General features: G+C 41.8%; 1 protein-coding gene across 2 annotated transcripts in view; it reads right to left on the reverse strand.

The window, feature by feature from the left end:
* Window positions 1–4,426: 4,426 nt before the first annotated feature.
* spag1b (sperm associated antigen 1b) overlaps window positions 4,427–15,160 on the reverse strand; it is a 46,552-nt gene continuing 35,818 nt past the window's right edge. The window contains exons 11-15 of one of the 2 annotated variants that reach the window (XM_081388349.1): window positions 15,146–15,160; window positions 14,919–15,045; window positions 6,855–7,001; window positions 6,647–6,727; window positions 4,431–4,971 (exon numbers count right to left, since the gene is read on the reverse strand). The exon at window positions 15,146–15,160 is cut by the window's right edge and continues 106 nt beyond it. In XM_081388349.1, coding sequence (XP_081244475.1) covers window positions 4,951–4,971; window positions 6,647–6,727; window positions 6,855–7,001; window positions 14,919–15,045; window positions 15,146–15,160 — 391 coding nt within the window. In that variant the 3' untranslated portion in view covers window positions 4,431–4,950. Of the gene's footprint in view, window positions 4,972–6,646; window positions 6,728–6,854; window positions 7,002–14,918; window positions 15,046–15,145 lie in introns of both variants that reach the window. The other variant, XM_081388350.1, reaches the window with a different exon arrangement.

The raw sequence follows: 15,160 nt of genomic DNA on the forward strand, positions 1-15,160 counted from the left end.
TGTCTAACACTCGATGGCTGCTCTGTTAAGTCTTCGTCGTCGGTTATGAACCTGGGTGTGCTCTTTGATACCAATCTTTCATTTGAAAGTCACGTGTCTAGTATCTGTAAAACTGCATTTTTCCATCTTAAAAATATATCTAAATTACGCCATATGCTCTCATTGACAAATGCGGAACAATTAGTTCATGCGTTCATGACCTCAAGGCTAGATTACTGTAATGCTCTACTGGGTGGTTGCCCTGCACGCTTAATAAACAAACTACAGCTGGTTCAAAACGCAGCAGCTCGAGTTCTTACCAGAACCAGGAAGTATGACCATATTAGCCCAGTTGTGTCAAAACTGCATTGGCTCCCTATTAAACATCGCATCAATTTTAAAATATTGCTGATTACTTACAAAGCACTGAATGGTTTAGCTCCGCAGTGCTTGAGCGAGCTCTTAACGCATTATAGTCCGTCACGTCTATTACGATCTCAAAATTCCGGCCAGTTGATAATACCTAGAATATCAAAATCGACTGCTGGAGGTAGATCCTTTTCCTATTTAGCACCAAAACTCTGGAACAGTCTTCCTACCATTGTCCGGGAAGCAGACACACTCTGTCAGTTCAAAGCCAGATTAAAGACACATCTCTTTGATATAGCTTTCACATAGTACATTATAGACTTCTATAATTTAATGTTAGGCTGCATATATTAGGTCAGCCGGAACCGGGAACACTTCCCAAAAATCCTGATGTACTCGTTACATCATGAGAAGAATGGCATCTACGCTAATTTTAGTGTCTGTGTTTATCCCAAGGTTTATCCTGCAGCCTGCCGGATCCAGGCCGTATCCAGATCTGACGAAGGACCTTCACCTGGACCGATGACAACGCAGTGCTGAAGTGCCAACTAGTCTCTCCCTATGGAGGATCCCACTACCACTCTACAGATAAGGCGTTGTCGGGAAAATTCGTCTCACGGTCCTACCCCAAAGCAACAAATAAAATTAAATTTCTTATCAAAATTTATAAGGAAAGACAAGTATTTTGTTTAGGCTTGGCTTGTAGGGAATTCCAAACCTGCGTATATTCAAACACAAATAATATAGAACCCATTCTAAATGCGCATGTGAACGCCATCAGCGTTTCTCACAGGTTCGCGTTTAAAGTCTGTGTAGTAGAGGGAATGGTGTCGTCTTAGCGGCCCCTAATTTAATAACAAATGATCATTGCGACGGAAGCAAATCAATTAAAACTAACTTTAGATGGAAATAACTTAACTCTGCTGTAAAGCCGAAACAATCTCTGTTACCTTAAATTATACGCTTATCTCTGTAAAGCTGCTTTGAGACAATCTACATTGTTAAAAGCGCTATATAAATGAAGATGACTTGACTTGACATATGACTGGTTAACATATGACCGGCCAACACGAGCGACTAACAAATGACCGGCTAACACATGACTGGCTAACACATGACTGGCTAACACATGACCGACAAACACATGACCGACAAACACATGACAAACACATGACCGGTTAACATATGACCGGCTAACACATGACCGGCCAACACATGACCGGCCAACACATGACCGACAAACACATGACCGGTTAACATATGACTGGTTAACATATGACCGGCCAACATGAGCGACTAACAAATGACCGGCTAACACATGACTGGCTAACACATGACTAGCTAACATATGACTGGCTAACACATGACCGGTTAACACATGACCGGCTAACACATGACCGACAAACACATGACCGGTTAACATATGACCGACTAACACATGACAGACAAACACATGACCGGTTAACATATGACTGGCTAACATATGACCGGCTAACACATGACCGGTTAACATATGACTGGCTAACACATGACCGGCTAACACATGACCGACAAACACATGACCGACAAACACATGACAGACAAACACATGACCGGTTAACATATGACTGGCTAACACATGACCGGCTAACACATGACCGGCCAACACATGACCGACAAACACATGACCGGTTAACACATGACCGGTTAACATATGACCGGCCAACACATGAGCGACTAACAAATGACCGGCTAACATATGACTGGCGAACATATGACTGGCTAACACATGACCGGCTAACAAATGACCGGCTAACACATGACCGGCTAACACATGACCGGTTAACATATGACCGGCCAACACATGAGCGACTAACAAATGACCGGCTAACACATGACTGGCTAACACATGACTGGCTAACATATGACTGGCTAACACATGACCGGCTAACACATGACCGACAAACACATGACCGGTTAACATATGACCGACAAACACATGACCGGCTAACACATGACAGACAAAAGGCTTGTTCGACTTCATGCAGCTCTGCGCAGACCGATCGGCGGCTGACTTAAAGCAGTGCATGCCGGTTAGAAATTTTGTCCGGCTTGATACAGCGCCGACGCCACGTGACTGTGACGTATGCCATCAAAGTACCGCGAGAGCGATTCGAGAGTAGCCGGAGAACTCAGCCAGCGCAGCTTCTCAAGAGCGGCTGCACTGGGCTGCAGGAGGGCTGATGACGACACAGCTGTTCCACCATTGGCCGGATTCACTGCATGACAACGATCACGTGTGTTTCGTGTTTATTCGAAAACCTTTAGTTCCTCTAAAGCTCTCAAATCAGTTTATTATAACAGTGAACACTCTTTTCATGTTGTTGTCATGTTATATTGTGTCATGTTTATCAAATTAAAACTGCTTAAAAAACGTAGACTCCACTTCATTGATAGTAGCTTATGTTGAACTTTATTCTTGTTCAAACAGACGCTGGATGAAGCAGTAGGCTACATAAAGTATTGAATTAAAATGTCTCTGAAACATCTGTGCATTATTTGGCAAATATTGCATTTATTTCACTGCAGCTGTGGTAAAGTATGCAAACACCACGTGAGCGGTCACTACGGGAACCAGAAAGTGTCCGACTTCACGTTAGAGGTCTGCACTCCCGCGGGAGTCCCGCGGGACCCGCGGGTTGCAACGCAAAACAGTGCGGCGCGGGACAAATTTTGAAAGGTCATTGCGGGCGCGGGCGGGATGATGGAGGTGCACTTGCGGGTGCGGGCGGGAGGGATGATACGCTGCACTCCCGCAAATTAAATATGAGTGTAAAGTAAAATATATAAATGATTAAAGTAGCGTACATAATTTGTAGTTTTGAGGGAGATTCTGTTTGGCAGCAATAAAAACGTTTTAAGCAGCCTAAACTTGTGGATGTTGTCCTTTGGAGTACGGGCGGGACCTAATCTCACGCACACTTGTTTAGAGACAATTCCTTCCCGCTGCTCCGTGTTCGAACTCGAAAGCTCAAAATAGACAGCAATAACATTCTAACATTATCTAATATATAATTATATATATTAGATAGATAATAATATTAGCCTACCTAATCGAATATTTTTTTTTTTTTTTTTTTTTTTTGGTTACTGTTAGCCTACTAGTGAATATTATGCTGTTCGTAGGCCTAATATGGGACTGTTTCGTGTTTTGGTGATCACATTTTAAATGTTTAAATGGCCTGTAGTCTAGGATAAAAATGATCCGTTTAACAAATGTTCCTATGTGTGTAGGCCATGCCTAAGGCTGTTTTTATGTTACATGATAATTAAGCCTATTGAAATTTGGGCCGATTAATGTTTATCTTTGTTGGCGTTAGTTACTGTAAGGAATTATGTGCGCACGCATTTTTTTTCCAAGACCTTTCGTGAGACAGAATGTGAACATCCATCCTGCTGCCTGCCGTCTTGCGGGCATTTGCGGGCGGGAGCGGGACATAATATCACAGATGCGGGCGGGAGCGGGACTAAAAATGACAAATCTTTGCGGGAGCGGGCGGGAGCGGGACTGAACACTGCGGGAGCGGGCGGGAGCGGGACTGAACATTGTGTCCCGCGCAGGTCTCTACTTCACGTCTCCGTTTGCAGCTCCTCCCCGCCTGCACGCGGCTACTCTCGCCGATCGGGTGCATCCAGCCGCAGCCGATGTCGAACACACCTAAACACACGACCGGTTAACATATGACTGGCTAACATATGACCGGCTAACACATGACCAGCTAACACATGACCAGCTAACACATGACAGACAAACACACGACCGGTTAACATATGACCGGTTAACACATGACCGGCTAACACATGACCGGCTAACACATGACCAGCTAACACATGACTGGCTAACATATGACCGGCTAATACATCACCGGCCAACACATGACCTAACACATGAAATTAAAAAAAATATTATTGTGAGCAAAGAATGCATAAAGGCCCAGTCGCTCTGAGAATGAAGGAACAAGACTCAGTCCAGAGGAATGCACTGTTCGGCTCTGTGAATGTTTGAGAACACGCCTGACACATGGAGTTACACACGGAAACATGAAGACATCAGGAAGATTCATTTATTCAGATTCAAATATTTACACTGAAAAATTCAGTATTCAGCAGAAATAGAACATTTTACAATAATAAATCATCAAATTAATCTCACAAGAACCAGAATATGTTCATTTACTGTTCAATGTTCAGTTTATGCTGAAGATCTGAAAATAAATGTAACAAATGTCTTTACAGCTTTAAAAAACATCACACTAAAACTGAGTAACTGAAAAACTGTGTGTACCTTCTTCACTGTCAAAATTACACACACAATATAGCGAAGTGTTATCACCAATAAACTGCAGGACTAAAGCTGGTGTAAGTGTGTGTGTGTGTGTTTGTGTGTGTGTGTGTGTGTGTGTGTGTGTGTGTGTGTGTGTGTGTGTGTGTGTGTGTGTGTGTGTGTTTGTGTGACGGTCAGCTGGTGTTGAGCCGAGTCTGACTCTTGATGCTGGTGTCCTAACCCATCTTCAGCACTTCTCTGACGGCCATCAGTGGAGGACGGCAGAGAAAACTCCATCTTCAGCGCCCGATACTTCCCTTCTGTAGAGACACACACACACACACACACACACACACACACACACACACAATAATAAAATAATTAGACCGTCAGGGTTACATTATAGCAGGCAGCTCAATCTGACAAAAGCTGTTAGCTTTTGTGTATAGACAAATGTGTATTTAGTTGCATAATTAACAATATTATTGAACTCCTGCAATGACACCATTATATGAGAACTGAACTGAGCTGGACGATGACATCACGGTTTTCTCCAGAGCGGCTGTATATATACACTCACCTAAAGGATTATTAGGGACACCTGTTCAATTTCTCATTAATGCAATTATCTAATCAACCAATCACATGGCAGTTGCTTCAATGCATTTAGGGGTGTGGTCCTGGTCAAGACAATCTCCTGAACTCCAAACTGAATGTCAGAATGGGAAAGAAAGGTGATTTAAGCTATTTTGAGCGTGGCATGGTTGTTGGTGCCAGACGGGCCGGTCTGAGTATTTCACAATCTGCTCAGTTACTGGGATTTTCATGCACAACCATTTCTAGGGTTTACAAAGAATGGTGTGAAAAGGGAAAAACATCCAGTATGCAGCAGTCCTGTGGGCGGAAATGCCTTGTTGATGCTAGAGGTCAGAGGAGAATGGGCCGACTGATTCAAGCTGATAGAAGAGCAACTTTGACTGAAATAACCACTCGTTACAAGCGAGGTATGCAGCAAAGCATTTGTGAAGCCACAACACGCACAACCTTGAGGCGGATGGGCTACAACAGCAGAAGACCCCACCGGGTACCACTCATCTCCACTACAAATAGGAAAAAGAGGCTACAATTTGCACAAGCTCACCAAAATTGGACAGTTGAAGACTGGAAAAATGTTGCCTGGTCTGATGAGTCTCAATTTCTGTTGAGACATTCAGATGGTAGAGTCAGAATTTGGCATAAACAGAATGAGAACATGGATCCATCATGCCTTGTTACCACTGTGCAGGCTGGTGGTGGTGCTGTAATGGTGTGGGGGATGTTTTCTTGGCACACTTTAGGCCCCTTAGTGCCATTGGGCATCGTTTAAATGCCACGGCCTACCTGAGCATTGTTTCTGACCATGTCCATCCCTTTATGACCACCATGTACCCATCCTCTGATGGCTACTTCCAGCAGGATAATGCACAATGTCACAAAGCTCGAATCATTTCAAATTGGTTTCTTGAACATGACAATGCGTTCACTGTACTAAAATGGCCCCCACAGTCACCAGATCTCAACCCAATAGAGCATCTTTGGGATGTGGTGGAACGGGAGCTTCGTGCCCTGGATGTGCATCCCACAAATCTCCATCAACTGCAAGATGCTATCCTATCAATATGGGCCAACATTTCTAAAGAATGCTTTCAGCACCTTGTTGAATCAATGCCACGTAGAATTAAGGCAGTTCTAAACACAGTATTAGTATGGTGTTCCTAATAATCCTTTAGGTGAGTGTAAATGAATTAAATAACTTTTTTACAACAGAAATGAAGCATCACTGAACTTACTTAAGCTGGACTGTGACGCTATTTTCTTCTGGAAACAAACTCTGTTACATTATTTTCCTGTTATCTCTGTAAAGCTGCTTTAAAACACTGTACTTTACAAAATTATGATTTGTAATGCATCATACTCTAAACAGACAGTCTTTTCCATGTTCCCCGGGAGGCTCACCGTGAATCTGTTGTGTGGTGTGTGTGTGTGTGGTGAGCAGCTGGACGGCCCGTCTTCATCATCATCATCATCATCATCCACCTGCACAGAGAGATGATCTCAGACCTGTACTGTGTGTGTGTGTGTGTGTGTGTGTGTGTGTGTGTGTGTGTGTGTGTGTGTGTGTGTGTGTGTGTGTGTGTGTGTGTGTGTGTGTGTGCATGCTGACCTCAGTGATGTGAACGATCCTGCGAGCTTGTGATGGATGTCGGTCCTCATGCAGATTTGTGAGCTCCACCAGGAGCTGCTGTGCCTCCGTCACACTCGCGTCCGAACGCAACTCCTGCTGCAGGTCCGAACCACACGCCTGGTAATCCTACACATGCCAGATGATTATCTTTAAAGTGGGCATAAAAATTAAGTTGCACGGGTCTTTTATTCTCTTTTGTGTCGTATATCTGAGTGAAATGCTTCCGGAACAAGAAAAATGTGGACTTGATTGTGACTGTGGGGAATTGATTGGATGGTTGGATGATAATGGTTTTCTATAAGCTGATCTCATGTGAGTGACAGGTTGCCCTGCTCTCGTCATCAGAGAAGAGAAGAGATGCTGCAAGAGGAAATGATTCTAATTCAAGATTACCATGAATTTAACCAGAGGTGGGTAGAGTATCCAAAAACTGCACTCAAGTAAAACTACAAGTACTTATAGAAATATTTACTCAAATTAAAAGTAAAAGTAATAATCTTAAGGCAAGGCAAGGCAAGTTTATTTATATAGCAGATTTCATACACAATGGCAATTCAAAGTGCTTTACATAGAAGAAATTAAAATAATAAAAAGAAATAAGAATAATTAAAACAGTTTAGAAAAATAAAAAATAAAATACAGTACAGTACAAACAGTCGGACAAACATTGGCACAGTGCTCATTCAGTAAATGCATAGTTAAACAGAAGTGTCCTGAGTCTGGATGTGGATGTGACAGTAGGAGCACGTCTGATCTCCTCTGGAAGCTGTTCCAGCATAATAGCTAAAAGTGGACTCGCCATGCTTAGAGTGAACCCTTGGTATTTCTAGCTGATATGATCCTAATGATCTGAGTGATCTGTTGGGTTTATATTCAGTGAGCATATCTGCAATGTATTGAGGTCCTAGGCCATTGAATGATTTATATACCAGTAATAATACTTTAAAATCAATCCTAAATCTAACTGGGAGCCAGTGTAAAGATCTGAGGACTGGTGTGATATGTTCATATGTTCTGGTTCTGCTCAGCGTTCTGTATGAGCTGCAACTGTCTTATGGTCTTTCTGGGAAGGCCAGTGAGGAGTCCATTACAATAATCCACCCTGCTGGTGATGAAAGCATGCACAAGTTTCTCTAAGTCTTGTCTGGAAACAAAGCATCTAATTCTTGCAATATTTTTCAGATGATTGTATGCTGATTTAGTTATTGCTTTGACATGACTACTGAAACTAAGGTCTGACTCTAGTGTCACACCAAGATTCCTGACTTGATGTTTAGTTGTTTGACCCCTAGAGTGAAGGTATGCATTCACCTTGAGAACTTCATCTTTGTTTCCAAATACAATGACTTCAGTTTTGTCTTTGTTTAACTGAAGAAAGTTTTGACACATCCAACTGTTGACTTCATCAGTGCATTGGCACAGGGAATCAATGGGGCTGTAATCGTTAGGCGATAGGGCTAAGTAGAGCTGTGTGTCGTCTGCATAGCTGTGGTAAGCAATTTGGTTCTTTCTCATTATTTGGCTCATTGGGAGCATATACAGGTTGAACAGGAGTGGCGCAAGAATTGAGCCTTGAAGGACTCCGCATGTCATGGATGTCCACTCAGACATATGGTCTCCTATACTCACATAATAACCTCTCCCATCTAAGTATGACCTGAACCATTTTAGGACTATTCCAGAAAGCCCCACCCAGTTTTCCAGCCTGTCAAGAAGTATGTTATGATCAACAGTGTCAAATGCAGCACTGAGGTCGAGTAGTACCAGCACTGATAGTTTGCCTGAATCAGTATTTAAGCGAATATCGTTTATTATCTTTATAAGCGCTGTCTCTGTGCTGTGGTGCGGTCGGAAACCAGATTGAAAATTGTCAAAGTATCCATTCGAGCTTAAGAATTTGTTCAGCTGATTGAAGACAACTTTTTCAATGATCTTGCCTATGAAAGGAAGATTTGAGATCGGCCTATAGTTGCTTTATATGGTCTTATCCAGATTGTTCTTTTTCAGGAGGGGCTTGACAACTGCAGTTTTCAGGGAGTTTGGAAAACTCCCAGAGAGAAGTGAGGCATTTACCACTTCTAGAAGATCTGCTTCTAAACTGTTTAACACACTTTTGAAAAAAGATGTGGGGAGTGTGTCAAGAGTGCAGGTTGATGTTTTAAGGTGCTGTACGGTTTCTTCCAAAATGTTGCCATCAATTTCTTTGAAGTCAGACATAGTAACTACTTTCTCAGGTGGTTTTATCTGTCTGACCTCAGTGCAGCTCAAGGACATGCTGATCACCTTTCTGATATTATTGATTTTCTTAGAAAAGAAAGAAGGAAACTCATTGCACTTGTTCTCTGAGAGCATTTCACTGGGAATCTGGCTTGGGGGGTTTGTCAGTCTCTCTACAGTAGCAAAAAGAGTGCGTGTGTTGTTTAAATTACTGTTTATAATATTTGAGAAGAAAGTCTGTCTAGCTTTGCCTAGTTCCATATTGAAAGCATGTAGGCTGTCTTTGTAGATGTTATAATGGACAACAAGTTATGTCTTCCGCCACATGCACTCTGCTTTTCTGCATTGTCTTTTCATATTTTGCACTGCTGTTGAGTTTCTCCAAGGTGCTTTTTGTCCGCTACTCTTCTTCCTGACTTTAACAGGAGCAATATCATCAATTACACTTTTAACTTTTGAGTTAAAAGAATCAAGGAGAAAATCAACAGAGTCTGCAGATATGCTTGGTGTTAAGGATATAGCCTTCATAAATAGTACACTAGTGTTCTCATTTAAGCATCTCTTCTTGACAGACACAGATCTAGCTTCAGTGGAAGGAGAGATCAATATATCAAAGAAAATACAGAAATGATCAGACAGCGCTACATTCTTAATGGCAATCGATAAAATGTTTAGACCCTTACTGATAAGTAAATCTAGAGTGTGTCCACGATTGTGTGTGGGTCCATGTACATGCTGAGTCCGATCAAAAGTTTTTAAAACACTTTTGATTTCTTTTGCCATATTGTTCTCTGCACTATCTATGTGGATGTTAAAATCTCCAGCAAGGGCAAAACAGTCAAACTCTGAGGTAATTGTTGATAACAGTTCTGTAAAGTCCTCAGCAAAGGCTGGAGAGTATTTTGGAGGCCTGTAAATAATGAAAAGTAAAATGTGTGGAGCACCTTTTAACACAAAACCCAGATATTCGAAAGACAAGTAATTCCCAAATGATATTTGCTTACATTGATAGATATCTTTAAAAAGAGCAGCTAGACCCCCACCTCTCTTAACAGCTCTGCAGACACTCATAAAAGTAAAGTTAGGAGGGGATGTTTCATTGAGGACTGTTGCACTGCAGCTGTCTTCTAGCCAGGTTTCATTTAGAAGCATAAAATCCAGGTTGTTTGTGGTTATTAAGTCGTTGACTAGAAGTGATTTATTTTTAAGTGAGCGGATGTTAAAGAGTGCTAACTTAACAGACTTACTTTTCCCCACAGCAATATTAGTTTGACGTGTAATAGGCACCAGATTAGTTGGGTTTGCTGTACGGCTATTGAAGGCCTTAGACTTTCTATCTTGTAATAGAACAGCAACAGAGAAAGATACAAGCACACTGGGTTCCAGCTTGTTTTGTAAACATTTGAGAAAGTTACTGTTATCAAAACGGGGACCCGACACATATCACTGAGAGCTGGTATCAGTTGTTTTTGGTTCACCTCGAGCAGAAGGAGGAGGGTGAGGGCCCTGGCGTTGTGGCAGAGGCCGAAGAGCTCTCACAGGAGGGGGAGGGCGAGCTGGGCCCGCAGGCTTTGGTGGTAGTGGTGCCTGTCTTTTTTTGGTTGGTATCTGGGGGCTTGCAGCAAAAGAGTGGGATAGTCTGGTTCCAGCATGCACCAGTTCTTCCATTTTCTGTGAGAAGCACAGAAGTGGCGATGCTGGGGAGAGGGTTAACGTGTCTGGTGAAAGGGGCTGTTGCTCTGGTGTTATCGGAGGCTGTAATATGCTGTCCTGGCTTCCCTGGCTGTTTTCCAGGAAGTCATCCTTGGGTGCTGAATCTTCGAGCAGTTCTAATATGTCTGTCTGTGGTGAGCTCTGTGGGCAGGGTTCAGCTGAGATTAAGTCCGTGAGCAGAGGTTGTTGTGGCGGAGTGGTGTTATCATTGTCCTTGTGTGATATGTCAAGCGCATGTCCATTTTGCTGCTGAAGTGAAGTCCCGTGGTCATTCATACTGTGTCCAGGTGTGAGTGTGCCGTTCAGATTGAGTGGATTGGCACAAACTGCAGAAGGATGATTTAGGGAGAAGTAGATATTGTCCTTTAGCACTCTTGAACCAAGTTTGTTTGGGTGATGGCCATCCCGATGAAACAGTTGTCTCTGACTCCAGAATAGATTGAAATTGTCAATGAAGTTTACTCCTTTTATATTGCAGGTTTTTTGCAGCCATGTATTAAGCCCAAGTAACCGTGAAAACCTGTTTGTTCCTCTTGCTGGGAGAGGTCCACTGATGAATGTTTGAACTTTCAGTCTTTTAAGTGTTTCAAAAAGTTCATGGAAATCCTTCTTAAGGAGTTCTGACTGCTCTTTGTGAATATCATTCTTCCCCACATGTATGATGAGTCGATTTGCAGATTTATGTTTCATCAGAATGTTCTGAAGTTCCCTGTTTATATCAGAAGTTGTTGCTTGTGGAAGGCAGCACGTAGTTGTATCCCTGCTGCTAATGTTTCTGATTATGGAGTCCCCCACTATCAGAGTCCTGGGCTCGGCTGTGCTCTGAGCTGAGTGCCGCTGTCTGCTCGACCTTGAGCGCCAGTTAGCATCAGTGTTAGCTACTGGCCCATTCAGTCTGTGTTCGATCACATTCATCTCGTTTGGGGATTCCTCATTTACATTCCTTAGTACTTCAAATCTATCCTCAAGATGTATAGGCGGTGGTAGTAGACCAGTGTTTGCAATCCTTGTCAGAGCTGTATCTGGGGTAGAGGATGCTACTGCGGCAATATGTGTTGCTCGTGACAATCTGATGTCTCGAGTGCCTTTGGGTCTCGCTCCCTGTTTGTGCCATCGATTAGTAAGTCGATCGGCTTGTTTCTCTATCTGTCGAGGAGCACTAGTTTCATGGGACTCACCGGTATGCTGAGGGTGTCCATGAAGAAGCTCTGTTGTGTGCTTCGTCTGGTTTGGTGGTCCTGTAAGTAACTTTGTTTCAAGAACTGCAATCTTTTGTAAAAGTCTGTGGCAGTTAGTGCAGCAAGTAGATTCCAGAAGAGGCATTTTCTCTTATCCTTGTAGGCAGTTGTGTTTTCCTTTCCCGGAATGTAAGCTGGTCGGGTAAAAGAATTCTCAGTTTTTGTAGTAATCCAAACTTTGTCGTATGAGCACTGTGCTGATTTGCTGAAGTTAAAATTAGGTGATAAAAGGAAATAAAATAAAGGAAATAAAATATAAAAAAAATAGGAGATAAAATGTAAAAGCGATAGAGCAAAGCGCGGAGCAGTAAGCAAGAGCGTCCGAACAGTAGCTGAGCAGGAAGTAGTGTCATCGATAATTACTTAATAATTACTTGAGTAAGAGTAATAAGTATCCAATGAAAAAACTACTCAAGTAGCTAGTTACTAGTTACTTCGGATCATATAAATATAGGCAGTACCTGTCAAAAGTTTGGAAACATTACTATTACTAACATTACTAAGTCTCTTATGCTCATCAAGCCTGCAGTTAAAAAACAGTAATATTATGAAATATTATTACAATTTAAAATAATGGTTCTCTTTTTTAATATATTTTAAAATGTAATTTATTTTTGTGATGCAAAGCTCAATTTTCATCAGCAAGTACTCCAGTCTTTGGTGTCTTATGATCCTTCAGAAATCATTCTAATATGATGATTTGATACTCAGTTATTATCAATGATGGAAACAGTTGTGCTGTTTAATATATTTTTTTGGAATACTTTTTTCAGGATTCATTGAGTAAAACGTTAACAGCATTTATTCATAAAAACAGCATTTATTCAAAATAAAAACATTTCTAACAATATAAATCGTTACTATCACCTTTTATCAATTTAACGCATCCTTGTTGAATTAAAGTAATAATTTCTTAAAAAAAAAAAAGTTATTGTTCCCAAACTTTTGAACGGTAGTGTATATTGTTGCAAAAGATTTCTATTCTAAATAAATACAGTTCTTTTTAACTTTTTATTCATCAAATAATCCTGAAAAAAGTATCTCAGGTTATAAAAAAAATATTAAGCAGCACAACTGTTTCCAACATTGATCATAAATCATCATATTAGAATGATTTCTGAAGGATCATAAGACACCAAAGACTGGAGTACTTGCTGATGAAAATTCAGCTTTGCATCACAAAAATAAATTACATTTTAAAGTATATTAAAAAAGAGAACCATTATTTTAAATTGTAATAATATTTCATAATATTACTGTTTTTTTTGTGTTTTTTTTTTAACTGCAGGCTTGATGAGCATAAGAGACTTCTTTCAAAAACATTAAAAATAGTAACGTTTCCAAACTTTTGACTGGTACTGTATATATATAATTTTTTATTTTTTTAAAATTACTATTATTATCGTAATTAGGATAAATCGCGCTTGAAACGCGTCAAGACCCTTGTCCGCGATACCGCTATTTTGCATTGGAGCCAAGTGTGTCGCAAGCGAATGCTCCTTTGGAGGAGCTGATATTAACCCTGCTTCTTGTGCTCCTTCGAGGTCGGTGAACTTACTCATTCCTGGCACCGGAGAAAGAGAAGACAAGGAAGACAAGAATTCCTCGTCCACTTCAAGCGAGACAGAGTGCTCTTCTCAACACTCCAACGGAGCGCTCCCATCAGGGGAACATTGTTAAAATCATCCATAACCTCCCCGGCATCCATACAGGTCGCCCCAAGTCCCTATGGCTTCCTCAAAAACGGCTAGTGCCGTATCTGGAACAGCGTCTGAGGACAAAAGCGGACCGTGACTGTCCACTGTACCAGAGCACCCGCTCAACAAACGTGACGCGCCACTCGAGTGTCAGATGACGAAGCTGTCGGCAGTGTATACATGCTCCGGGGTTGGAGGGAGCCAGCTTGGCGTGGACAGTGCTTGTGTGCCTTTTTCGGACAACAAGTACCCACATGTCATTGGACATGGGTGAGAATTCTTGTTTTCAGACATTTTTTTTTTTTTTTTGAGAAAAAGACTTATTAGCTTTCGTTAGCAATGCTAAACTTTATGCTTTTAACACTTTTCTCTGTTTGTGCCTTTCGACAGGAATTACCACCGTGGGCTTTTCCTACGAAAACTGTGGTGTGATGGCGTTCTAGCAGCACGGTGAAGAGCTGAAGAACAAAGGGAATGACGCATACGACTGCATTTATATGCTGTGGGCAGGTGGCCCCGCCCACGTCGTAACCCTAACCCTGTCTTCAGCAGATGGCGCTAGAGCGCGATATCCCATAGTCATGTGTTGTACCGAGTTGACCGACTGAATGGGAATGTAACAGATCATTCAAACTGATTCGCGAACCGATGTAGACAGATCTGCCAACTTGTTTGATGAAGTCTTTGAACAGAATCGACTCAAAAGAGTGATTCATTTGTGAATTGAGCATCGCGCATGCCCAAAAAAAGATACATTGCGCTTGGTATAAACTACACATTTAACAACATGTATTGCATTAGGAACGTCGCCCAACGTAACGAAGTAAAAGTACAGTTTTTTTCATTAGAAATGTACTCGAGTTAAAGTAAAAGTACCCACATTTAAATCTACTCTTAAAAGTACAATCTTACCAAAAAAAATACTCAAGTAAACGTACTTCGTTACTACCCACCTCTGAATTTAACACAATAGTGATGATGTGCACCGATAAATCATTTAAAATAATACATTTATTCTTGTTCCAGAAGCATTTCAGTCTGATATCCGTCACAATAGGAAAGAAAAGACCAGCGCAACTTCCGTTTCATGCCAACTTTAAAATAATCTCAATATTCATGTTGTTGCTTGAATGAAGATGATTGGAGGGGTAAACAGGTCGTCACAGTGACACACTCACCTTCAACCCCTTATTGGCCAGTGCACGTCTATAGAAAGCTTTCTTATTGGTGGGTTGGAGCTGAAGGGAGGAGTCACAGTCCTGCCGGGCTTCAGTGAGGCGCTGGGGTTTGATGTAGCAGAGCGCTCTGAAACACACACACACACACACACACACACACACACACACACACACCTGTCACCTGTCTGCATGTCCTACTGTCACACACACAATCATGTCAATCGTACCTGTTGGTGTAAACG

This window comes from Scardinius erythrophthalmus (assembly GCF_964197995.2).
Source record: "Scardinius erythrophthalmus genome assembly, chromosome: 16".
NCBI classification, from domain to species: domain Eukaryota; kingdom Metazoa; phylum Chordata; class Actinopteri; order Cypriniformes; family Leuciscidae; genus Scardinius; species Scardinius erythrophthalmus.